The following is a 25,618-nucleotide window of genomic DNA, read 5'->3' on the forward strand; positions in this document are numbered from 1 at the left end:
GAAACGGCAACCAAATTGGCATAAATACAAGGTTGGTGGTAGATCACTTGTAACCTTCAAGCCATGATTCAGCCACAACACGTCAAGAGCCATTAGCCACGACATTCAGCGTTACGAGCAGGTCAAATCCTAACATGCTTCAAAAGGTTTTCTCAGCACCAACCTGCACGATGACCAAGGTCAGGAGAGAGGGGAAATCAAACGCTCATGGCCACCTACGTTCTGATCCATCCTCACAGCTCAGTACCACGGAGTAAAAACAGGAAATGAGATTTATTATGGGTGAAAGCAAAGAAAAAGCTCAGTGAAATGGTATTGAGTTATTGAGCTCCAGAGCTGACACCCTATTGACATAAGACAGTTTTGGGTGATGCCTGAAGAGCAGTTTCAGAGAAGCTGAAGAGCAATCAATGCTAAGACAGTTACACCCTTCTACATCTACAAACTGTCAGAGTAAGGGCTAAAAAGTCCTTTTTAATCTTAAATACATTGGAGCAGCAGAATTACAGCCCCCAAAAAAACCATTAACCCTGTCACAAATGACTGTGAAGGAATCCAGTCCCTAATTCCACCAGAATCCTCACCAGTCCACCTCCCTTCCCCACCTCCCAGCAGAAGGAAATGAAAACCAGATGAACTGGACAGGGGAGAGATCGATTAGATCATCTTGTCCTACCCATCATGCAGCAAAAGACTGTTCCCTTCAAGAAACTTCCCAAATCGCTCCATCCAGTCTCACATATCAGAGTCTAAAGAGATGGAGTTCACACCTCCTCTCTTGGGAAGTTATTGCTCTCTGCAGTCTGAAGTCTGAAGCTTTTCCTCTCAGGACTTTCCTTTGGAGAACGTCTTCATTTCAATTTGCAGTCTCCCTCTCTCCCCTGCATGCGTGCATTTATGAACTGCCCTAATTAAACAGATTAATACCAACAAGGAATTACAATTTAGGAATAAATTAGTTTATTTTCCTCTTATCCTCTATGAAAAAGCCCAATGTGTCAAGGAAAGACTAAGGCGCTCTGAAATCTTCCATTTTTAAATTGGTCCCACTGCTCATAATTACACTTCCCTTCTCTCCGTACAAGTTACTTTGCTTTCCTTACCCCATCTTTTTTTTTTTGGGGGGGGAGGAGGGAAGGAAGGCAGAGAACAAAAGGAGAAAGGGTGGGAAAAGGAGAGGAACCCATCCCATCGGAGCAGTCTAATTGCTTGCAACACTCCCCAGGCGCATAAAAACACAGGCTATGATGCTGGCTTTGCCTGATGAATATTCCTAACTCCGTGTCAGACTCTGGATCCGAGTTTATTCAAAGACTGGCTTTTCTGCAGCGGAAAAGAGCTTCTACCTCACATAAATCCACTGAACATGCACCCAGGAAGAGACAGGCTGATGTCTGGCCGGATAGTGGGCAGCAGCTTGGGAAAGGAAGGATGGAGGTCTGAAATGTTGCTTTCAAAAAGCAGAATCATAGAATCACAGAATTATTAAGCTTGGAAAAGACCTCCAAGATCATCCAGCCCAACTGTCAGCCCAACCCCACCGTGCCTACTAAACCATGTCACGAAGTGCTGCGGCTACACACTTTTCAAACACCTCCAGGGATGGTGACTCCACCACTCCCACCTGGGCAGCCTCTTCCAGTGCTTCACCACTCTTTCAGTAAAGAAATTTTTCCTAATATCCAATCTAAATCTCCCCTGGTGCAACTTGAGGCCATTTCCTCTTGTCCTATCACTTGTTATTTGGGGGAAGAGACCAACACCCACCTCGATACAACCTCCTTTCAGGGAGCTGTAGAGAGCAATGAGGTCTCACCTCAGCCTCCTCTTCTCCAGACTAAATGATCTCAGTTCCCTCAGCTGCTCCCCATAACCCCTGTGCTCCAGAGCCTTCCCGAGCTGCATTCCCTTTTTCAGGACACGCTCCAGCCCTTCAATGAGCTTCTTGAAGTGAGGGGCCCAAAACTGAACTCAGGATTTGAGATGTGGCTTCACCAGCGCTGAGTGTAGAGACACGATCCCTTCTCTACTCCTGCTGGCCACACCATTTCTGATCCAAGCCAGGAGGCTGTTGGCCTTCTTGGGCCACTGCTGGCTCATGTTCAGCTTGGACAGCTGCAAGAGACGAACGAACTGCAAAAACCCACCAGGGTGGTGGTGATGGCATCTACCAGTAAAGGGCCTCACAAATGCAATGGCTTTGACTGAAAACATCCAGAAGAAAGCCCTGATTGCAAAAGTCAACTCCATTCCGACAGCACCTTTCCGCAGCAATTTTCAATACAAAATTTTACACTAAGATCCACCTATTTGTTGGTACCAACTATTCTGCGTTATTTTGGGCTTCATCATAACAGAAATTCTCACACTTTACCAAAATAATTACTCGTTCAATCCAAGAGCTCTCCTGCTGCTCCAGGGTTCTGCCTGTGAGTTGCCCAACTCAACAAAAAGGAAAGAAAATGACAAGACTCAATACTTTTTCAGTCACTTTTAAGTGTTCTCTTCATTATCAACATTTAACTCAAATGCAAGTTCTCCATTTGCAGGTAAATCTGGAAACCATATAGAAAAAAAGACGGTATGGGGAAAGATGATGGCAAACAGTTGAAGCTGCTCTCTTGGGTTTGATGTGCCACCAGTTGGGCGTTAATGGGCAGCAGCAACTCTTTTAGAGATTACACATTCGGTTCGGCCATATCACAAGGAATTAAAGGCTGTTCCCATCAAATGAGTGTTCCTGCCTCCACTACCGTTGTACCCAGTGTCCAGCTCAGCTCAACGTCAAGTTTCAAAGGCCTGCACTCGTGTTCAGGAGTTTGCTGGCTATCACAGAATCACAGAATGGTTTGGGTTGGAAGGGACCTTGAAGATCATGCAGCTCCAACCTCCTGCCATAGGCAGGGACACCTCCCACTGGACCAGGCTGCTCAAAGCCCCATCCAACCTGGCCTTCAACACCTCCAGGGATGGGGCAGCCACAACTTCTCTGGGCAACCTGTGCCAGTGCCTCACCACCCTCACAGGAAAACATTTCTTCCTAAGATCTCATCTAAATCTCTCATCTTTCAGTTTAAAACTATTCGCCCTCATCCAATCCCTGCACTCCCTGATTAAGAGCTTCACCCCACCTTTCCTGTAGCCCCCTTTAAACACTGGAAGGCTTCTCTAAGATCTCCCCAGAGTCTTCTCTTCTCCAGGATGAACAACCCCAACTATCTTCACTCTTTCTTCTTTAAAACACTTAACCATGTGTCTAAATCCTATTAGCGCTTTGCCAGCTTATAAATCTTGCTATACAAGGGTCCAAAAAGCAAAGGGAGCATTTTTGGTGGGTGGGCTGCTCCAGGTAGGGATCACCCATCGAAAGGGATGGGAGAGAAGGTCCCACCGCAGAGGGACTATCTGCTGGCATTAGCAGCAAAAAGTATTTTCCTGTCTGGTACAGCGTGGCCTAATATTTAAAAATATTCAGCTGACTTCAGCGTGTCTGCATCTCCTGTGCCCTTTATTCTTCTGACGGCTTCTCCTGGACGGGAAATGTGTTAACATCCAAATTACAGCGACTGAGCTATGAGCCAGGAACCACTGCAGTCACTGGCCTGGGGCCAACCGTGGGGGTTTTGTTTATATTGCAGCTTATAGAGAGCTATAAGCATAAATATGTGTTCTAAATGCTTTAACACTTATTAGAGGTCTAAAAGAAAGCAGCCTTGGAAATGGGAAACGCAAATCCGAAGGGAAAGCCGGAGCACAAGCAGGCAGCCTGCCCTTCCATCGCTGCACGTCTCCCTTTCTTGGCGGCGAGGCGCAGCGAGGAAGTGATTATAATGCATTTATTTGCAAAATCACAGCCAATAAATCCAATAGCAACAACACCCTCCCTCGCAGCGCTTGTTCCTTGTTGGTGGGGGGAACGAAGGAGAGGCGTAGGGCCAACGAGCAGGCAGGTGTGTGGTATAGGATCTCCTTTCCGAAGCTTTTCGTGAAGCATTCAAGCCTGGAAAGTGCAATATTCATCCAATATTCATCCAAGCTGTCCCCTAGCTCTGTGTTGTTTGGAAGCCTTAGCAAATAAATAACCCTAGAAATGTTATGAAGGTTGTGATACGGAAACATCTGAAAAGGTTTAAAAGAAAAGGACGGGGCTGTTGAATGAGGAAATGAGTAAGGGAGAGAGTTAGATAAAACAAAATGGTACAGAAAAAGCCATTTCATTCTCCTCCCCTTCCCTGGATACAAACACTATCGCAAGGAAACTATAGGAAGCGAATCTGACTGCTTTGAAAATCACCGAGGTCAAAAGCGTGACAGAAGAAAGGAAAAAGGATTAAACAAAGGGGTGATATAATCTACAGAGCTATAATTCAAACCTTCGAGGTATAAATAGCTGCACTACGGGGCTCGAGTCAACCAGTAATTTACAGCGCAATCAGGAGGGGGGAGGCAGATACCCATCCCCACAAGCAGATTAAGCCGTAATTGCTCATTTTTGCATCGCTGCCACCTTGCTTTGAAGTACTGAGCTGGTGCCATCTCACAAAAGGCGCTGTTGAACCTAAAAATTGCAGAGATGGGACTTGATGATGCTTGTTTGGGTCAGCAACAGCCCAAGCACAGTCACAGATGCTTTGGTGGGTCTTCTGTGCGAAGAAGAAAGGAGATGGCTCTCATACAGAGGGAGAAAAGACAATCAAAGCCAGTATTTGCCAGTTTGACAGAAAGGAAAGCCAGACTTGGATGACGGCTCATGTTTCACAATGTTTTTATAAGACCTTAATTGCAGATAAACACTTACTGGGATATTCAAATACTTCAGAGCATTTAAATCACTTTGGCAGCTTTGGTCGAGACCTGCAGAAATACTTGTAAGGACAGCATGCATGATGCTGAGATAAGAGAAGCAGGAACATCGAGACTGTCAGCTGTGGGAGATGGTGGCTTTCCGAATGGGTCACCCAACCACTCCTCCAGTTCTCTGTCACTCCTCCTTGACTCATATTGATCCACTCAGGGAAGGAGATGGAAAAGTAACTGTATGGGTGTTTCTTCAGTCTCTCCGTATGCCCTGTGAGGACTGTGTTCAGTTTTGGGCCACTCAGTACAAGAAGGACATTGAGGGGCTGGAGAATGTCCAGAGAAAGGGAATAGAGCTGGGGAAGTGTCTGGGAGCAGCTGAGGGAGCGGGGGCTGTTCTGTCTGAAGAAGAGGAGGCTGAGGGGAGACCTCACCGCTCTCTACAACTCCCTGAAGGAGGTTGTAGTGAGGTGGGTGTTGGTCTCTTCTCCCAAATAACAAGTGATAGGACAAGAAGAAACGGCCTTAAGTTGCACCAGGGAGGTTTAGATTGGCTACTAGGGAACATTTCTTTACTGGAAGAATGGTGAAACATTGGAAGAGGCTGCCCAGGTGGGATTGGAGTCTCCATCCCTGGAGGTGTTAAAAAAATGAGTAGACAAGGCACTTTGAGACTTGGTTTAGTAGGCACAGTGGGTTTGGATGGGCAGTTGGATTGCATGAACTTAAGGATTTTTCCAACCTTCATGATTCTATGATCCTCTTTCCTATTACATTCATTTTCAGTGGAGAAACTGTTTCGCTCTTCATCACTTTGCTGACTTCTGCACTTTGGTTCAGGAGTGCATCCCTGGATGCAGGGGCAACAGCTGTGTGTTTGGTGCGTTTTTAGACATATCAGCTATGTCCAGCCATCCCTTGCACTTCCTCATATGTCTAATGCTAATTAACCACCAGCACCCTGCTTTAGCTAATGAGGGTCCTCACTGCATCCCAGCTGATTTAAATAGAACAAAAAAGTCACTGGTATTTTTTAACTGATGAGATACAGCACCCGATGTTTCACAGTGTAAAGACAACAATTATGATCCAACAATATGTTAGACTCTGTTTATAGAATCATAGAATGGTTTGGGTTGGAAGGGAGCTTAAAGCTCATCCAGTTCTATCCCCCTGCCATGGGCAGGGACACCTCCCACTGGATCAGGCTGTTTAAAGCCCCATCCAACCTGGCCTTGAACACCTCCAGGGATGGGGCAGCCACAACTTCTCTGGGCAACCTGGGCCAGTGCCTTCAAACATCATTTGATCCATCACTAACCTCTCGCTAGTACCCAACCTCTGCTAGACTACACCTTACTAATTGCTTCTGGGGAGCACCCACCTTGGTCCCACCTCGAGGGGTGTCTGCTTTGTGCCCCTGGTGGATTATTTCAGGAAAATATAAAAGGAGAAGCAGCATCTTGAAACACAAACAACGTTTAGCTTACAGCATAGGAGCCCTTATACCGGATAGTGGGGAGGGGCTTTTTACAAGAGCCTGGACTGATAGGATGAGGGAGAATGGCTTTAAACTGGAAGGGGGAAGGTTTAGATTAGGCATTAGGAAGAAATTCTTGACAATGAGGGTGGTGAGGCCCTGGCACAGGTTGCCCAGGAAAGTCGTGGCTGCCCCATCCCTGGAGATGTTCAAAGCCAGGTTGGATGGGGCTTGGAGCAGCCTGATCCAGTGGGAGGTGCCCCTGCCCACCGCAGGGTTTTGGAAGTGGCTGATAATTTAAGGTCCCTTCCAACTCAAACCATTCTATGATTCTGTATATTCAAGGCAACCTTTTCAACCAGCTTTGACTACTGAAGTCACACCGGAAAGAATCTGTCAAAGACAGAGTGTTGTTTTCTGTATCCCAGCGGCCACATGCTCCAGTCACTTTAATACCATGTAGGCTGCTGAGGAAAACCAACTTTGTTCCTCCTCAAAACCAGAAGTCGGACAATTCACATCAAAACTCAATCAGCTGCAAAATAAAGGTCACCAATGTAAATGCTTAAAAAGCAGCACATTTCACCAAACACAGATGTTAAATCCTCATTGGAAAAGAAAATGAAACGTTGTGGTATGAAACCCTCCAAATATGTGTTAAAGAAACCATACAACAGGAAAGCCTTCCACATTTTTGCTCCTAAGAATAGAGACCAGGGAAAATCAACAAGTGAAAGGGTCTGAAAGTTGTCATGCTGTAAGCCTTACACTTCCCAGTTCCCACCCTGTCCTACGCAGCTCATCTCCCTGGCATCCTGAAGACAAACCCAGCTGGTGACCTTGTTTCTCCTGGCCAGTGACCATGGCTCCCCACCGTCCTTCCACACAATTAGTATTAGCAGTGTTTTGAACATCTCAAAGCTCCGTTCTGCTCCCATCAGAATGAACGATGCTCCCTTGAGTGGAAGGGAACATCTAATTGTTTAAAATCCCGGTTGGTTTAAGATTGAACACTTTAAAACACATTCAGAATCTGAATTAAAGAATTTGATTGAATGAAACCCTAATAACCAACATTTAGGCATAAATCTACCCAAACTCTTCGGCGAATCCATTTTAACAGCCCTGACTTCTTAATTAAAAGCAGAATGACGGCAAAAGGGAATTCAGGCTGACATTGGGTTTTGCAGACGTCTACTGAAGCCAGATGGAGCCATCCCCACCGCTCTCCCTGCAAGGCAGCGCTGACGCCGTTTTCCAGTTTCCAGAAGGCAGTTTGTTTTCCTATCCCATAGAAAAGCTTTCACCTTAGTTAGTTTTGCTTTCTCTTTAGCTTGCACAGAAGATATTTTGCACTCTGAGCCGAGAGAAGAAAGTTCTGACGCCTAAGGAAAAGCGCTTGGTTTTCTTACCAACCCGTTAATAAAAACAGGTGAAAGAATTCATTTAGAGACGTTGCAGAGGGCAGGTTTTAAACAGTTAGATTTTTCCTTCTGAAAGGAACTCATGGTGACGAGAAGCAGCAAATCCATTCATGACGTTTCTTCTGTGTCTGAGAAGTGTTCATTAAAATTATCGTGATTGCCGCATAAGAAAATAGAATCATAGAATCATTTGGTTGGAAAAGAACTTTGAGATCATCAAATCCAATCGTACCTGGCCACTACTAACCCACATCCCTGACCATCTTGTGTACCTGTCTGTTAAACACCTCCAGGGATGGGGACTCCACCACCTCCCTGCGCAGCCTCTGCCAGGGCCTTAAGAATCCTTTCCGTGGAGAAATTTTTCCAGCTGTCCAATCTGAACCTGCCCTGGGGCGACTTGAGGCCATTTCCTCTCGTCCTATCACTGTCACTTGGGAGAAGAGACCAACATCCACGTCGCTACAACCTCCTTTCAGGCACTTGCAGACAGAGATAAGGTCTGCCCTCAGCCTTCTTTTCTCCAGGATAAACAACCCCACGTCCCTCAGCCACTCCTCATAAGACCTGTTCTCCAGACCCTTTCCCAGCTCCGTTTCCCTTCTCTGGACATGCTCCAGCCCTCAATTTTCTTCTTGGAGTGAGGGGGCCAAAACTGAACACAGGATTCCAGGTGAAGCCTCACCAGAGCCAAGTCCAGGGGCACAATCATTTCCCTAGTCCTGCTGGCCACGCTGTTTCTGAAAGAGGCCAAGATGCCAGTGGCCTTCTTGGCCACCTGGCCCACTGCTGGCTCGTGTTCAGCTGCTGTTGACCAACACCCCAAAGTCCTTTTCTGTTGGGCAGCTTTCCAGACACTTCCCCAAGCCTGGAAATACACAGGGTTGTTGTGTCCCAAGTGCAGGACCTGGCACTTCGCCTTGTTGAACCTCATCCTGTTGGTCTCAGCCCATGGATCCAGCCTTTCTAGATCCTCCTGCAGAGCCTTCCTACCCTCAAGGAGACCAACATTTCCTCCCAAATTAGCGTCACTTGTGAACTTACTAAGGGTGCACTCGATCTCCTCATCCAGAGCAGTCAAATAAGGTCATTTCATTACAAGCAAGATCTGAACCACTGAGGAAGAGTTTCTTCCCCTGCTAACGCTCAAAATTCAGAGCTGCTTTTGTCCTACTCTAAAGCAGGGATGCTCAAAGTGGACCACAGGTGATCCTGAGCATCCTGGTGATGCTCTGCATCCCAGTGCTTGAACAGCATTTTCAATTAAGCACTCGATAAATATTAATCATTGTCTTCTGCGAGCTGACAGCCACTCAAAAAGCACCGAAACAACCACTTCAGAAACAGTGAAAGCTCTTAAACACCTGCTCGATGGATGCAAAAAACTGAATGCCTAGCAGATATTCTCTTTTTATATTAAAGGGCAAATGAAATAGAAACAGGGAGTGGATGCTTTAAAGCAGTTAACGCAGAGGAGAAAGTGGGTCGCCATCCAACATCTTAGACTAGACATAAGCAGGAATTTCTTCACAGTGAGGGTGGTGAGGCACTGGCCCAGGTTGCCCAGGGAAGCTGTGGCTGCCCCATCCCTGGAGATGCTCAAGGCCAGGTTGGATTGGGCTTTGAGCAACCTGATCCAGTGGGAGGTGTCCCTGCCCACGGCAGGGGGGGTTGGAACTGGATGGGCTTTAAGGTCCCTTCCAATGCAAACTATTCTATGATTCTACGATCTTGCTAAAACATCTTCCCAAGTGATACATTTCTGGTCCTCCTTAAAGGACATAAAAATAAAGAAATAATTATTACATAGTTTTCAATTGAGCTTCTGGCTGGTGCTCAGGAAAAGGACTTAGTGCAAAACTGGAGAAGGAGACACCAAGAGAAGGAGGCAGCAACCCTCAGAGCAACTAGCTCAAAACCAGGGGTACATGGGGTCTCCCAGCCTGCTTTCATGCTTGTGGATGCCTCTTAGCATCCCCACTGCAGTATTTAAAGCAGTGCAGGGATGGGATGAATTGGAACAGTTTTAAGCTGCAAGAGGGGAGATTGAGATGAGATCTTAGGAAGAAATGTTTTCCTATGAGGGTGATGAGGCACTGGCACAGGTTTCCCAGCGAGGCTGCTCCATCCCAAGAGGTGTTCAAGGCCAGGTTGGATGGGGCCTTGAGCAGCCTGGTCCAGTGGGAGGTGTCCCTGCCCATGGCAGGGAGGTTGGAACCGGATGATCTTTAAGGTCTCTTCCAACCCAAACCAGCCTGTGATTCTATGATTTGAGGGCAGCTTCAGTGCTGCTGATGGCACCAGAGCCAAGAAGCCGAGCGTGGTGGGAGCTGAGCTACCTTGTTGTGACCCAACAGGCTGGGGTAGCACCCAAAGAGCAGAAATACATTTCCTGCGAATGGTAGTTTGAGGAAACAAATCTTCCTGATGCGTAACGCGTGTCTGAGCTTTCAGACAGCAGCCCTGAATCTCTGACAGCTCTGGCGGTGCATCAGCACCAGCGTCAAGGTCTTATCATAGAATAATAGAATGGTTTGGGTTAGAAGGGACCTTAAAGAACATCCAATTCCACCCTACCTGCCTTGGACAGGGGCAGGACCAAGGCTCTGCCTTTCTTCAATAGCAGCATTACAAAAGGTGGTGAGCAAGGTGGCCAGATGTGCGCAGTGAGTGCCCCTGCAGCTGAAGGCCGTGGCCACTGGATTTTGAGAATGTCTTTTTGACTGTAACTGGTGTCTTTAAGAGGACACCTGGCCAAGTAATGGAAGGAGAGTGTGCAAGTAAAATTCCTGTTCCCTCCAAGTGGCTCAAGCTGCACGTTCATTCGAAGATGGAGACTCAGAAGAAAACATCCAGGCGATGCCACCACTCCCAGCGCAGCTCTCCACAAACACCCCCCAGTGCAGGAGCTATTCGCAAGGTTTCTGACTTGCACATCCTGGTTTAAGGAAGCATTAAAGGGAAGAGCTCCAGCCCCTCCAGATAATTTGCTTTTTGCTCAGATTTAAGTCTTTCCCTCCAGATCCCGGAAGCTGACACTGCTCTGGGTCATGATGTCTCACCATGTCTGTAACCTAGGAGTTCATCCCTAGGGTGATGGAAGTAAGATGTCGAGCATCCCAGCAAGTGCCTGCTCAACACTCATCACTTTTTTCTCCTGCACATCCCTGAACACACCTGAGTCTCCTTGCACCGATTAAAATGCACCAACACAATGTGGATCCTGACCAACTGCTCTCTTGAAGAACCCAACACAGCTTCAACAGGCACTAGAATCATTCTTCCTGCTGCCTCATCTCTAGAGCCTGGGGACACACTTAGAAAGCATCTGTAAAGATAGGACAAGGGGTAATGGTTTTAAACTAGAAGAGGAGAGATGAGGGTGGTAAAACACTGGCACAGGTTGCCCAGAGAGGTGTTGGATGTCCCATCCCTGGAAACATTCAAGGTCAGGTTGGACAAGGCTCTGAGCAACCTGATCTGCTTAAAATGTCCCTGCTGGGGTTTGGACTGGATGACCTTTAAAGGTCCCTTCCAACCCAAATCACATCATGATTCTATGGTTCTAGAGTCACTTCCCTCCTGAAGAGCTCTCATGTCCCCTTGACTTTTCTTTGCATGGAGGAACACTATACATGGCGACATGCAATAACTAAACTCAAATGGACTGCAGAGACCTTCCTGCTCTCTCACACCTATATCTCAGAAGCTCAGCTGTCATTTTAGATGTCATAACACCCACTCACGATGTGGAGGACAGCAGCATTTAATCCTCAAAACTACTTTGTCTCAAACACAAAGCTTTTTGCAAAACCTAAGGCACTTGGTTTTCTTGGCAGCGTGGCCTTCTTCACACAATCTTGTTGACCTCTCCAACCCCCTTACAAGACTGGAAGCAGTCCACATTACCTCTTTCCTCCCTCCTTTATTGTTTTATCTTTTTTTTTAAGGACCAGATCGAGTTGAATTCATAACCCACAAACTTCCTCTAGAACTACAGCAGCTTGACTTCAGGCTTCCTCAAAGCTCAACCCAAGGTAAGAACAAGAACATCTGCTGAGCAAGGTGCAGTCAAGCCAGCACGCACCACCACGCACCTTGCAGTGAAGAGAGGAGAGCACCACGCAAACGTGAAACACAGCTTTATTGTAGTATAAACTCCATCCGCATTTCAAGCATTTTTCTTTAAAGAGCTTATTCCCTCCCTGCAGCTCTTCAAAGAGCTCCTCGACCTTGCTGAATTGCTCATTGAAACACAAGCACCATCAAATGGAAGCAGAAACTGTCCAAAATGAAGTCATGGAATCATTGAGGATGGAGAAGACTTCCAAGATCATAAAATACAACCACTAGCCCAACACCACTGTGCCTACTAAACCATGTCACGAAGTGCTGCGGCTGCACACTTTTTGAACACTTCCAGGGACGGTGATTCCATCACCTCCCTGGGCAGCCTCTTCCAATGCTCCAACACTCTTTCACTAAAGAAACTTTTCCTAATATCCAATTTAAAGCTCCCCTAGCATAACTTGAGGCCAATTTCTCTCATCCTATCACTTGTTACTTTGGAGAGGAGACCAGCAGCCACCTCACCACAACCTCCTTTCAGGGAGTTGTAGAATTGTTTGCTCACACTCAGCCCCCATCACCGCAGATGCTCTCTGCAGCGGGAAAACCCTATGGATTTTTTGTTTATTTCCCCAAATTCTGTATGGTTCACCGGCTACACCACCCTCCTGCTGATTAGGACTGAACCTTGACAAGTATCAATGAAACACATTGAAAAAACAATCCTTGGAATTAAATTCACTGTCACTCAGCAACAAACAAAAGCTAGTTTCCCTCTAAACTGTCCTCCTCCATATGACCATTCCATGTTCCCCAAGAAATTATTTACCTCCTTCCCCAGTGAGAGCATCCCTCAGCTCCGTGGGTACCAACTGTCCTCTCTCTCTCTCTCTCTCTCTCAGTGTTATTTGGATGAAGCTCAGAGCAACTGTCTCAACTCATAAGACCGATAACGCATTCTGTCTCAGAACTGGAGGATTTACGCATCAAAAACTTGTCTGCCTCTCCCCAACTGCTGTAGACTACCTGCTACCAGATACTGCTCCCCATAAAACATCTTCACCTTGGACCATCCTGGGTAAAGCATCACAACATTTGGAAATAGTCCGTTCTCCCAGGGAATAATTAATTATTCCAGCCTGCCTTATTCCACCATGTACATTCACACATGAAAAATAACCCCAAATATCAGCTTGCTCTCAGAAATGACTCCGTGTGAAAAGGGAACAGATCCCTGACCGAGCACCAGCGGTTCCTCACCGCAAGCAGATCACACATGTGTATAATAGAAGTATGACAAATCCATCAAACCACCGGCTGGAACTGAGAGAGGTCCATGTGCTGCTTGCCAAATTCCCATAGCATATATAATTTGGGGGTTTTACTTTAATCACTGCATGAGCCACAAAATATTTAAATGGCAATATTAAAGGCAAAGTCACTGGTCAAGGGAGAGAGGAAAATAGCAGCAGTGGTGCCAGCCTGAGGACAGGGGATTTCCATGCTTTGCACTTGGAGAGAGTTGATAGGATTGATATATTTGTTTTTACTTGCAGCAGGGAATTTCAAGGATTTGGACTAGAAAACGCTTAAATACCACCACAGAAGTGAGTTCTGGAAAAGGAGAGATGAGAATGTGAGTAACCACTGACCTGCCTAACCACATTGCTGACCTGCATCCCGATGACCCGATGTATTCCTGAACATGGATGTGGTTTACAGCACATGGTAAGGTCTTGGGGTAAGAAATCTGTTGGGGGCAATTCCATATCTCATGGTTTATATCAGCTGGGATCAGATGTTCTCCTCCAGCCCCTCCAGCTTCAGTGTCCTCTGTATTCGGTACCGTGAAACAATGGTCAGAAAGGCACCCCAAATCTGCTACTAAAAACATTGCACTCATGTCTTCACCCACAAACACAAAGCGTGGCTGACTATATCTCCTCTCCTTGTCTTACTTAACACACATTTCTGCCACCAGATCTGCCCAAGGTTTTAAACAACCTTTGATTTCTGCCACAAGGTCTACCCAAGGTTTTGAATAACCTCTGCAACAGCTGCTGATGGAAGCCTCCTCTGCTATTGGGAGGCCACTGCTACCCAAAGTTGGGGTTGCAGAAGACTTTTCACCTGCTTTTCTCTGTTTGCTTTCCATTATCAGAAAGCAAGGATCTGCTCTGCTCTGTAACGGTGAGGATGGGGGATGAAAAGCTAATGTCAGTAGAATGGAAGCCCTGACAAAGCAGGAACAAGCACCACCGATTGAAACCAAAGGCAAGCCTGCTCCGCTCCATCCTTCAGAGGCACCTCCCAGCTCCTGGCAATGACAAAGGAGCCTGAACATTGACCCTTCCACATCTTCATTTTCTTGAACTTGTCATCTTCTCCGATTGTTCTGACCAGGAGCAGGCAAACTCCCCAACAGCAAAGAACTCTCCTCCACATCTGCCATGCTATTGATCGACCAGAGCAAGGCAGGTTTGGCTGAAGCTAGGAAGCATTACTTGCTCAGAAAAAGGTCCCTTTTGAGGTGTAAAAATAGTCATTTAAATCACCTGATATCTTAGCTACCCAACTTGAAAGTTCTACTCTTTTGAAGAAGACACAAAGCAACTAAATCCTTTCATGGCACCAAATATAATCGAAGCAGAGATGTGTCTGAAGTCATCACAGAATCACAGAATTGTTTGGGTTGGAAGGGACCTGTGGAGAGCATCTAGTTCAAGTCCCTAGTAAAGCAGGCTTATTTTGAGCAACTTCTACAGGAATGTGTTCAGGCAGGTTTGAAAATCTCCACAGAAGACCCCACAGCCTCTCTGGGTAGCCTGTTCCAGTGCTCCGTCATCCTCGGAGGAAAGAAGTTTTACCTCATATTCAGGAAGAACCTCCTGTGCTCCAGTTTGTACCCGTTACCCCTTGTCCCGTTGCTGGGCACCACTAAAAAGACTCCGGCCCCACCTTTCTGACAGCCGCCCTTTAGGTATTAATCAGCATTGATGAGGTCCTCTCTGTCTTCTCCAGGCTAAGCAGATCCAGGTCTCTCAGCCTCTCCTTGTAAAAGGGATGGTCCGGTCCCGTCATCGTCTCCATGGCCTCCACTTGGCTCTCTCCAGTAGCTCCTTGTCTTTCTTAAGCTGATGAACTCAGAACTAGACACAGGCCTCCAGATGGGGCCTCGCTAGGGCAGAGTAGAGGGGGAGGAGAACCTCCCTTGACCTGCTATCCACACTTGTCTCTGCGCACTCCACGATACCCTTAGCCTTCTTGGCCACCAGCACACGTTGGTGGCTCATCACCAACTTGTCCACCAGGAATCTCAGGCCCGTCTCCACAGAGCTGCCTTCTAGCCAGTCAACCCCTCATCTGTACTGCTGTATGGGATTGTTCCTCCCAAGATGCAGGACTCTACACTTGCCGTTGTCGAAGTATGAAACCATTTGTTCCTCCAAGCACAGGCCCACCAGCATTAGACCGTGCTGAGCTGTAATTAGCACTGCTTAATCTGATTTTAGTAGTGGACAGGTAGGGTTGGGCTTGATGATCTCAAAGGTCTTTTCCAACCTAGCGATTCTAGGATTGGACGATCTCAGTGGAGAAACAATGTTGATGGAGCTCTTAAACTTTAGCAAGCGAACACCACCGAGCACCCGAACCCAGGCTGCAGACCACAGCTGCAACCCTCCTGAAAGCTGAAGCTGTGGTTGCTACACCCTGTAGAACAAGTGCTGGCAACGTATTTTTGAGGCAACCACCGGTCCGGTGCAGCTTCCCGTCTGACTCAGGTGACAGGTACGTCAGTCGCTGGTATCGTTTTTTCAGGACTGAATCTCAATAAAATTCACGTCTCCAGAGGACACGAGCAGTCATTGATGTTTACGCTGAATTAACATAAAAATGAGGTCTTCCTAAACACCTGCAAGAAGAAACCTGCTTGAAGAACACGCTACCGGGAAACAGAATAAATTACTCTCCAGGGAGGCAGTTGTCAGAAAGAAGATGGAGGGTGGATGTGTTTATTTATCCACAGCAGTTCCACGTAAGGGTTGCAGGTCCCAACACGCTGCCCGGTGTGGTTTCTGTAAGCAGTTGTCTCCTTCGCGTCTCCAGCCAGCAGTCGGCTTCAACAGCAAGCACTGGAGGTGTGTTCAGCACTGGTGGTTTGTGAAATGGTTCATATACATCCCAGAGTATTCTTAGCAGGCCAGGAGGTTGGGTCACATCAGTGACATCAAATTCAGTGTAGAATTTTGAAGATTCATAGGAAAAAAACAGGCAGAAGTGCTTACGGGAATCCGGAGCACCTGTAATTTGGGGGTTTTGGTCTCAGGGCAACCACTGTGTTTTCAAAAAGCCCTCCAAGGCTCAGCCTCCACATCAACAAATGCCACAGTTTGACAGCAATATTTAAAGGTTTGAGAAGGACGACAGCTTTGATGGAAATCAAAGGACAAATCTTCCAAGTGAGGGCAAAAGCACTTCTTGGCTTGGTCATCATCTGATGCAAAAGCCATCTGATGACCATCTGATGCAGAGTGATCTGCAGGACTGGGATGGGTCCTGACTGTCACCTCCCCTTTGCTTCTCCTGCAGTTTGCTCACAGTCGCGTTCACACAGGGCGAAGATCAAGTTACGGCACCAATGCACTTTTTTGAAGCACAGTCCTCAAGACAGAGGGTGCAAGATCCGATCCAGAGCCGGGGCTTCTGCACAGCCTTCCTTGGCAAGCGGGAGGAGATGGAACCACACAGCAGCAGCAACACTCTTGACAATAAATTAAATTTCAAGTTAATACGGGAACACACACCAGAAGAATGAGCCAACCACAATTACTGGCTTTTATCTCGCAGGAAAGATCTTTCAGTTATTGTGGGTAGCGCTGAAAACATCAGCTCGGTGTTTGGCATCGCTGGAACTGGTGAGAAGGAAACCACATGCATCAAACTCTTCTGCAGGGCATATCAGCTTGGCTCCCACCTCCCAAAAGACGTTGACAAAGCAGTTGGAAAAGACACAGAGGAGGATATAGATGGTCCCAACGTAGAGAATGGATTTGGATTGACATCGTTAAGATGAGATATGTGGTTTTAGTACTAACCCCCTTGACAAAACACGGCATTCAGCTCAGTACTGCACCAGTTTCGATATGACTGTCACCTCCATGCCTGGATGGGTTTTATGCCCAGCTGAGCAGCTCACTGTAAGCCCATACGCAGCTCCAACCATACACACAACTGTAACATGCTCAAAGCACCCACTGGTGCCAGGACATGCACACAGCCCAAATGGTGTCCTCATCAGCTGGCAATTATTAGTCGGCCTATCTGGCAAAGTTATCATAGAATCATTCCATCATACATTGGTTTGGGTTGGAAGGGACCTTAAAGATCATCCAATTCCAACCCCCCTGTCATGGGCAGGGACACCTCCCACCGGATCAGGTTGCTCAAAGCCTCACCCAACCTGGTCTTGAACACCTCCAGAGATGGGGAGCCACAACTTCTCTGGGAAACCTGTACCAGTGCCTCACAACCCTCATCTCAAAGAATTTCTTCCTAATATCTAATCTAAATCTTCCCTCCTTCAGCTTAAAACCATTCCCACTCATCCTATCCCTGCACTCCCTGATTAAGAGCTCCACCCCAGTTTTTCTGGAGCCCCTTTCAGTACTTGAAGCTGCTCTAAGGTCTCCTTAAAGCCTTCTCTTCTCCAGGCTGAACAACCTAAACTCTCTCTGCCTGTCCTCGTACACTTTAATGCTGATCAGCAGTAATGCTATGAGATTTACTCAAATGTTAAGTCAAGATGGCAGTTGTAGCATGATACAGAACCTCTATTAAAACAAAAAGCCAGCCTTTCTGTGTGAAACCTGGTTTCAAGTCTCCCAAATGTCAAGTGATTCTTTCATTGCTCTTCCTATTCCTATTCAACACCGTAATTTGAAAAACTGGATAATTTGAGTCTGCAGCTTGAAGGTTTCTTCTTGCTTTTTGTAGACAGACTGATGACACTGTAGCTAATTTGCTTAATTAGTGATTTACGGAAAGATCTTTCTACAAGAACACAAAACCCTTCAAATGAAATGCTCTAAGTGCAGAATCAACAGACCATCCATAATGATTGTTTACATTCATCTTCCATGTATTTTTGGGCCACATTATTTCAATCAGCAAATCCTCTAATTGATCACTTGCGGCCCAGAAGGCCAATCACATTCCGGGCTGCATCCAAAGCAGCATGGCCAGCAGCAGGAGGGAGGGGATTCTGACCCTCTGCTCTGCTCTCCTGAGACCCTACCTGGAGTCCTGTGTCCGGCTCTGGAATCCCCAACAGAAGAAGGAGATGGAACTATTGGAACGGGTCCAGAGGAAGTCACAAAGATGATGTGAGTGCTGGACTACCTCTGCTATGAGGACAGGCTGAGAGTTGGGGTTGTTCAGCCTGGAGAAGAGAAGGCTCTGGGAAGACCTTAGAGCAGCTTTCAGTACCTGGAGTGGCTCCAGGAAAGCTGTGGAGGGACTTTTTACAAGGACCTGAAGCGACAGGGTGAGGGTGAATGGCTTTAAACTGGAAGTGGGAAGATTTACATTAGACATTAGGAAGAAATTCTTCACAATGAAGGTGGTGAGAGAGTGACACAGGTTGCCCAGGGAAGCTGTGGAAGCCCCATCCCTGGAGATGTTGAAGGCCAGGTTGGATGGGGCTTTGATCAGCCTGATCCAGTGGGAGGTGTCCCTGCCCATGGCAGGGGGGGCTGGAACTGGGTGATCTTTAAGGTCCCTTCCAACCCAACCATTCAATGATTCTATGATCCTAAGCACAAACTTGAACTCCACCGAGCCCAAGCGCAATTGTTCTCCCATAATGGGAAGAGGTTGCCCTTTAAAAAATCACACTGGGATGAGAAGGAAAGAAGTCAGCACTTAAACCAAACATGCACATCCAGATGCCGTCGCACAGCCCAGAAGGAGTTTTCCCTTGATTTCAGCAGTTTTGCCTCTACCGCTGCATCTTTGCTACTCCAAGCACTTGGCTTTTGCTGACCGCTGCACTCAGGCACACAAATCCTCCTAACGGGTTCTCCGGTACCATGGAGCAGAAGGGAAGGCTTGCACACATGTTCATTTTGTAAGAAACAATAATTCATGCAAATCCCTGCTGCGAGCAAATTCCACAGCACTGCATCTTATCGCAAGCCAAACAAAAAGCACAAATACATTGGAGAACTGTAAACCTGGATGAAAAGAATTTGCTCTTGTTACAGCTTGAATTTCCCGCTCTCCTTCCAACTGCTCAGCCAGTAACGTACCCGCCGACCCCAAGAATGACCCGAACCATTCGTTCCACTCGTGGTGATAAGAAGTGTAAACTCTAACCACAATGCAAAGCAAAGCCTGTGTTAAAGTGCGATAGAATTAACACATCCCACATTCACCCACAATGCTTTGTTTCATGGTTATAGTCCAATAAATGCAAGAACAAAATCCTGTCCGTGACTTCAGTCTCACCAAACATCTCACCAAGCTTCAAGGCAAGCGTGCAGTTGTGCTGTGTTGTGGGTATTTGCTCACTGCAGAGGTTCAATATGTTGGTGGGAACTCGGAGACGGCTCTACCACCTTTCTGAGCTCATAAATCGAGATGCTATGAGTGCGTAGAGCAAAGCCTGGAAACGTGTGGAGTCCTCCTGCCTGAGTAAAGTGAAGATGGCTTTTTGAGGTTTTCTGATTGCAAGGGGAAAGGCTGACTCACATGGTGAGTCCATATGGTGGCTGTGGTGAAGACTCCCTTTCCTACTGCAACAGAAGTGACCATTGTACCCTCCTGGAGATGCTTCCAAGCACAACAGCCATGGTAGAAATCACAGAAACATTGAATAGCTTGGGTTGGAAGGGCATTTAAAGCCCATCCAGTTTCAACCCCCAGCTATGGACACCGACACCTCCCACTGGACCAGGTTGCTCAAAGCCCCATCCAACCTGGCCTTGAACACCTCCAGGGATGGGGCAGCCACAACTTCTCTGGGCAACCTGTGCCAGGGCCTCACCGCCCTCAAGACAAGTATCCGGATATTAAAGTATCATAGAAACTACTTTTAAACACAATTAACTCTGTACACATTTGCATTTTCTTTTCCAAGTTTGCCCAATAGTTCAGTGCTTTTAACATCAGGGATTTTCCTCCATTTCATTAATGAAGAACTGAGTTCTCTCTTGCCACATTTGGACATGGACCAGCTTTCCACAGAAGCTCAAGACAGTGAAAATAAACTAATAAAATATATTTTTAGGGTTGGGTTTGTTTTTTTTTTTTTTGAGATGGCAAGTTAGAACCCGAATTCCAATTCAACCACCACATTTCAGCAGAACAAAAAAATCCCTGTGCCGAGCGCTCTCAAACAGGAGTCATGCCGGTTCCAACTCTGTACCAACAGAGACCTTATTATCCTTTGGGGCAGGAAGTCAGATTTTTTCCACTTAGTTACGTTCCCAGGTAGTTCTTAAATAAGATTTCCCTTCCCCCTGTGTTTAAAGGGACACTTGAACACAATTTAATGCCTTGGCTTTGCACTGCCATCGTTGACTGGTGAACTCTAAAACAGAGTGATGAGTGGCCCAGACACCAGCGAGTTCATTTCAAGGAAAGGATGAATGCCAAGATGCCAAAATTAACAATGCTTCTTCCTACCTTAATTATGGTAAGAAAATCGTCCACCTGCACGTCATTAGGAGCCCATAAAGGTTCTTCCAGTGGTGTCCCCTGCAAAGAAACCAAAAAACCAAGCTTTAAAAACCAAAGAGCTAAAACTCAGCAACACCTTAGGAAAAGAGCACTTTTACTGCTGCCAGTGAGGTGATTCCACTTCATTCCACCTGTATGAAAATGCAGTTTATCATTATAAGCGGGAAACACATTTGGAATATTAAAAATGGCTTTTAAATACAGAAGGCAAAATCGTAGGAGTTTCCAGGGTTAATAGTGGTTTTGGGCAGAGGCAGCAGCGGTGGTGAACGGGAAGGAGATCCTAACGCTCACAGCTTCGCTTGATACGTGCACTGCTGTTTGGAGGAAAGTAAAGTTTAGGAGGGTCCACAGCCAGAAGATAATTTTTATCATAGCGAAGGAACTGTACTTGCCTTGGGTTCCTAAGAGTGCGTATTTACCAAGAAGCAAGTGGCTGAGGCACGTGAAGAAGTGGTTCTGCGCATGAAGAAGTGATTCCATCTATATTCATTCATTCCCACCTCAAGGGAAGGGGCCAGAAAGCCACACAGTGGTCACCAGGACTTCTGATGGCCACATAGCAACGAGGCAGCCACCAGCAGACTTCCCCAAGCCCAGACCTCTCTGGATACAGACAAGTGCAGTCCTAATGGCAACTGGCTGAAGTTTGTCCCTGCGGTTCAGGCGACCTGCAGCGATATTTGTGATGTTCTCACATACCTGCACAAACCAGCTTCTCTCCCCACCAGCTCTCGGACGTGGGTTCCTCGCTCCACCAGCAGAGCTGCACCCCATGGACTCATGGTTTACTCACTAAGTTGAGACTGTTCTTGGTTGACCCCCATTTTACAGGACAAGCCAAGTCGCTCCCACTCTCTCCTTCTCTGCTCTCCCTCTCAAAAGATTTTTACCTACATCAGCTTTGTGAAGCTTTGCACGAGTTTGCAGAACCAACTCCTCCTTTCACTTAATCCCGTCTTCTGGGCTGATGTTATAAAGTATGAAATTAGAGACCCGAGGCACTTCGGGACTTAAGAGTTGAATATATTCAACCAAATTAATATTTTTTCCCTATATCAACATCTTTTCTCCCCAGCCTTGGGCAGGATGCGACCCAGCCATCTGCTCTGTCAGTGCCAAGTAGCTGTGGAGCTCAGATATAATCCCTGGGTGATCTCCTCACTGCTTTTCATCCTACTCAAGTGTGGACTCGAGCACTTGTTCAATTAGACAAGTTTCAGCACTTCAATCAGATGGGCGCACAAGGCTGATTTTTACCTCCATGGAGAAGAAAAACTCTGATTTAGCAGAGTGTGATAGAATCGGAAGCTTCAAAGCAATGAGACCTGGAGATCACGTCTGCTCTGAAGTCTGCCAGAATCACTGCTTAACCCGAGCAGACCACCAGCAACCGGCAACTTCCACTTTAAGAGCACTGAAAGAGCAGATTAAAAAGCCATTGGACCTGCCAGGGAGGAGGAGACCTGGATTTCTTGCCTGATATTTTGTTTTTAAGGCAACTGGAGAATGGCTGAACCTTCTGCCTTCTCTCGACTCTGGCTCAAAACAAGCAACCCTAAAAGGTGCCAAACTTGCTGGTCCCCCCAAACCACTTCCATTTTCTTCCTTACGATCCAGCACTCCCTAACAACCTCCCAGCAAGGCTGTTGTCCCAGGGCAGAGGGCTTTGGGGGCTGTAGAAATACAGCCCAGACTTCAGCCTGTTCTTTTCTCCCTGTGCAATGGGAAGGAGGACCCTTCGCTAATGTGCACTGAAAACAATGGGGTAAATTTGATGGGATCAAATCAGGAATTTGGTGCAAGCAACCACGCTGTCGATATTTTCATGGTCAGTTTATTCTCTTGGTCACAAAGTTGCCAGATTCAAAAAGTGGTCTTGAACAGGATTGAGAACTGCAGAAAAAAAAGGAAGACTTTGCATTCACCTCCAGCTTTAGAAAGCCTTGGTGAAACGAAGGAATCTCCTTGCCTGCCGTCATTAGCAGAGTTAAAAGGGAATCAGCGATGTAGCTGAGTTCTTACAAAGCCTGGAGAAAGACACATGCAGTGCACGCTCACGGCTCCTTCCAGGGTGAAGGCAACATCTCACTGAAGGAGGAACCTATGCTGGAAGGTAATGAAAAGAGGAAATACAAAGGCAGAATGAAAACTAAAGAGCTTAGAAAAGCTTAGAATAGCCAATACAACAGGTTTGAATGGGTTTTAGAGCAGGCTGCATCTTCCGATGGCTGTAAAACCAGACAGGTAACAGAAGAGAGTGGGTCACGATGCGTGACTTGCAGTGACTCATAAACCATGTTCCTTTGACAGGTACGGAGCGCAGCGCAGGCATGCGCTCGCATCGCTTGAGAGCAGAAGAGTAGAAACATCTGATGTTATAAATGCTTGCAAGAATACCTCAGGTCCACATCTGTTCTTAGAAATTAGTCATATGGCCTGCGCATAGAGGAAACACGGTTGCCAAAGAACAAACGTACGACAGAACTGAAAGGAGGTGGCGTGTCCCACATTTGACTGTTTGACCCTCAGCTTCTCCACTCATCTGCTCTGCCTCGACCTTTTCGCGACCCAAAGCGCCAGCAATGCAATCCACTTGTCAGATAAACCTGCAGAACTGTAGTATCCTGAGGAGCCCACATTCCACATGGGAATAGTATGGATACTATTTGTAATTATTAATCCTGTACCTGAGGCGGCAATGTGCGCTCGCAGCCCTGAAGGCCAACCGTGTCCTGGGCGGCATCAAAAGCAGCGTGGGCAGCAGGGTGAGGGAGGGGATTCTGTCCCCTCATGAGACCCCACCTGAAGTCCAGTGTCCAGCTCTGGAATTATAAGCACAGGAAGGATATGGACCTGTTGGAATGGGTCCAGAGGAGGCCACAAAAACGATCAAAGACCTGGAACATCTCCCCTGTGAAGACAGGCTGAGAAAGTTGGGGCTGTTCAGCTTGGAGAAGACCCTGAGCAGACCTTATTGCAGCCTTTCAATACTTAAAAGGAGTTTATAAAAAAGACCGGGAAAAATATTTCAGCAGGCCCTGTAGCAACAGGACAAGGGGGAACGATTTTAAACTAGAAGAGGAGAAATTCAGACTAGATATTAGGAAGACAGTTTTTATGCCAAGGGTGGTGAAACACTGGCCCAGGTTGCCCAGAGAGATGGTAGATGCCCTGTCCCTGGAAATCTTCTAGGTCAGGTTGGCTGGGGCTCTGAGCAACCTGACAGAGTTGAAGATGTTTACAGCAAGGGAGTTGGAATAGATAAACTTCCTCGTCCTTTCCAATCCAAACCATTCTATGATTCTCTTTTGGAATAAGCCTGCTGAGAAAGTGCCTTGGGAACAGCTACACCAGGTGGGACTCCAGACGACATCAGTGGGTCTATGAATCGAGATCATTAATGATGTAAAACACTACACACAAAACTGTTGAAGATCTGGGGTTGCCAGAGGTGCCTACAGTTATAGGACTCCTTCATCACTTATTAAGATAATTAAAATAGCAGTAAGACAGGTATTAGTCAGCCAGACAGCCCCAAATCCCACCGCCTCCGTAATCCACCTGAAAGTCAAGCGTATCAGGGTAAATTAAAGCTGCCTTTAATCCATGCAAATCTCAGCACGGGAATCTTTTATTCTCTTACCTCCTACCACGAGTTTAGTCCTGCCCCACACCCCTTCGTGTTGCCAGAGCTGCGGGGGCAAAACAACATAAAACTCTACATTTCAGGAGCACGGAGAACAAATTTTTGACTTTTTTAAACATTTTGGGGTGGATATACAGCTTATGCTTCCATGGTTGGGCTGAGATCGAATCCCATTCCACCCATGGTTTAATATTATGAATCGAAACACATAAATGAGGGCAATTTGTGCATAAATTAGGCAGTGTCATTATGCTAATTGGGATGGAATGATTGCATCGAGCGTGTTTGCAATCTGCCACAATCCTCTGGGACGGCCCCAGGAGCGAGCTGCTGCATCTGAAAAGGCTGCATCCCACTGCGGCAGGTATGGCCACACATCGACCCAGAGCAAGCCTAAATAAGGGAGAAGAGGAGGAGACCTGCTGGGAATTGTTTCATCTGAAATGCTGGATTCTTCTTCTAGCACAGGAAGGACATGGATCTTTTAGAGCGAGTCTAGAGGTGGTCATGGAGATGATCTGAGGGCTGGAGAACCTCTCATAAGAGGACAGGCTGAGAGAGTTGAGCTTTTTTTGCCTTGAGAAGAGAAGGCTCCAGAGAGACCTTATAGTGGCTTTCCAATACTTCAAAGTCGCTACAGGAAAGCTGGGGAGGGGCTTTCAGGGAACGAAGAGAAATAGTTTGATACTGAAAGAGGGAAGAATGAGATGAGACCTTAGGAAGAAATGTTTTGCTGTGAGGGTGGGAACCAGTTGCCCAGGTGGCCCAAGAAGTCGTGGCTGCCCCATCCCTGGAGGCGTTCAAGGTCAGGTTGGATGGGGCTTTGAGCAACCTGATCCCATGGGAGGTGTCCCTGCCCATGGCAGGGGGTTGGAACTGGATGAGCTTTAAGGTTCCTTCCAACCCAAACCATTCCATGATTCTATGATTCTATAACAGAGAAACAAAGAAATTGCAAAGCAACAGCTTCTCCTTTTGAGATTCAGTTAAATACACAAGCAGGTCTAGCAAGCGTAGGTAGGCATCAAGGGAGACCTTCATGGTCTCTTACCAGAACATGGATTTTTTTTAGATATCCCACAGGTATCCTGCAGCCTGAGCCCCAAATGCCTGCGGGGCTGCAGTCGGTGGCCCCGTGCAGAGGACCACGTTGTGGTGCTCCTGGTGTTGCTCAGTTCCAGGTCTGGGGCAGGTCTGGTTCTGCACCACCTCTCTCTCCTCCGTATGGGAATGCTGCTTAAGCCATTCAATTTTCCTACCAAAACTGGCCACTAGTTCAGCTGTCAAATGGGATCATTACGACGAAAAATCCTACCTGCGGGACTTGAGCTTTCTCCCTTCAGAAGGAATTTGAGCTCAGTTTATTCTCTAGGATCCAGCCAGGAGCTTTTTCTCCAACAGACGCGCTGGCACTTTGCCTGGCTAAAAAACACACAGCAGAAGAGCACCAAGTGCTAACCT

At 46.9% G+C, this 25,618-nt stretch overlaps 1 protein-coding gene across 3 annotated transcripts in view; it reads right to left on the reverse strand.

Annotated features, from left to right (window-relative positions):
• PTPRA (protein tyrosine phosphatase receptor type A) overlaps nucleotides 1–25,618 on the reverse strand; it is a 151,550-nt gene that overhangs the window by 58,747 nt on the left and 67,185 nt on the right. For all 3 annotated transcript variants that reach the window (XM_054065427.1, XM_054065426.1, XM_009566861.2), the window contains one exon: nucleotides 20,455–20,526. In XM_054065427.1, the coding sequence (XP_053921402.1) occupies nucleotides 20,455–20,526 (72 nt within the window). The remainder of the gene's footprint in view (nucleotides 1–20,454; nucleotides 20,527–25,618) is intronic.

The sequence above is a fragment of the Cuculus canorus genome, chromosome 4, assembly GCF_017976375.1.
Source record: "Cuculus canorus isolate bCucCan1 chromosome 4, bCucCan1.pri, whole genome shotgun sequence".
Lineage (NCBI taxonomy): Eukaryota > Metazoa > Chordata > Aves > Cuculiformes > Cuculidae > Cuculus > Cuculus canorus.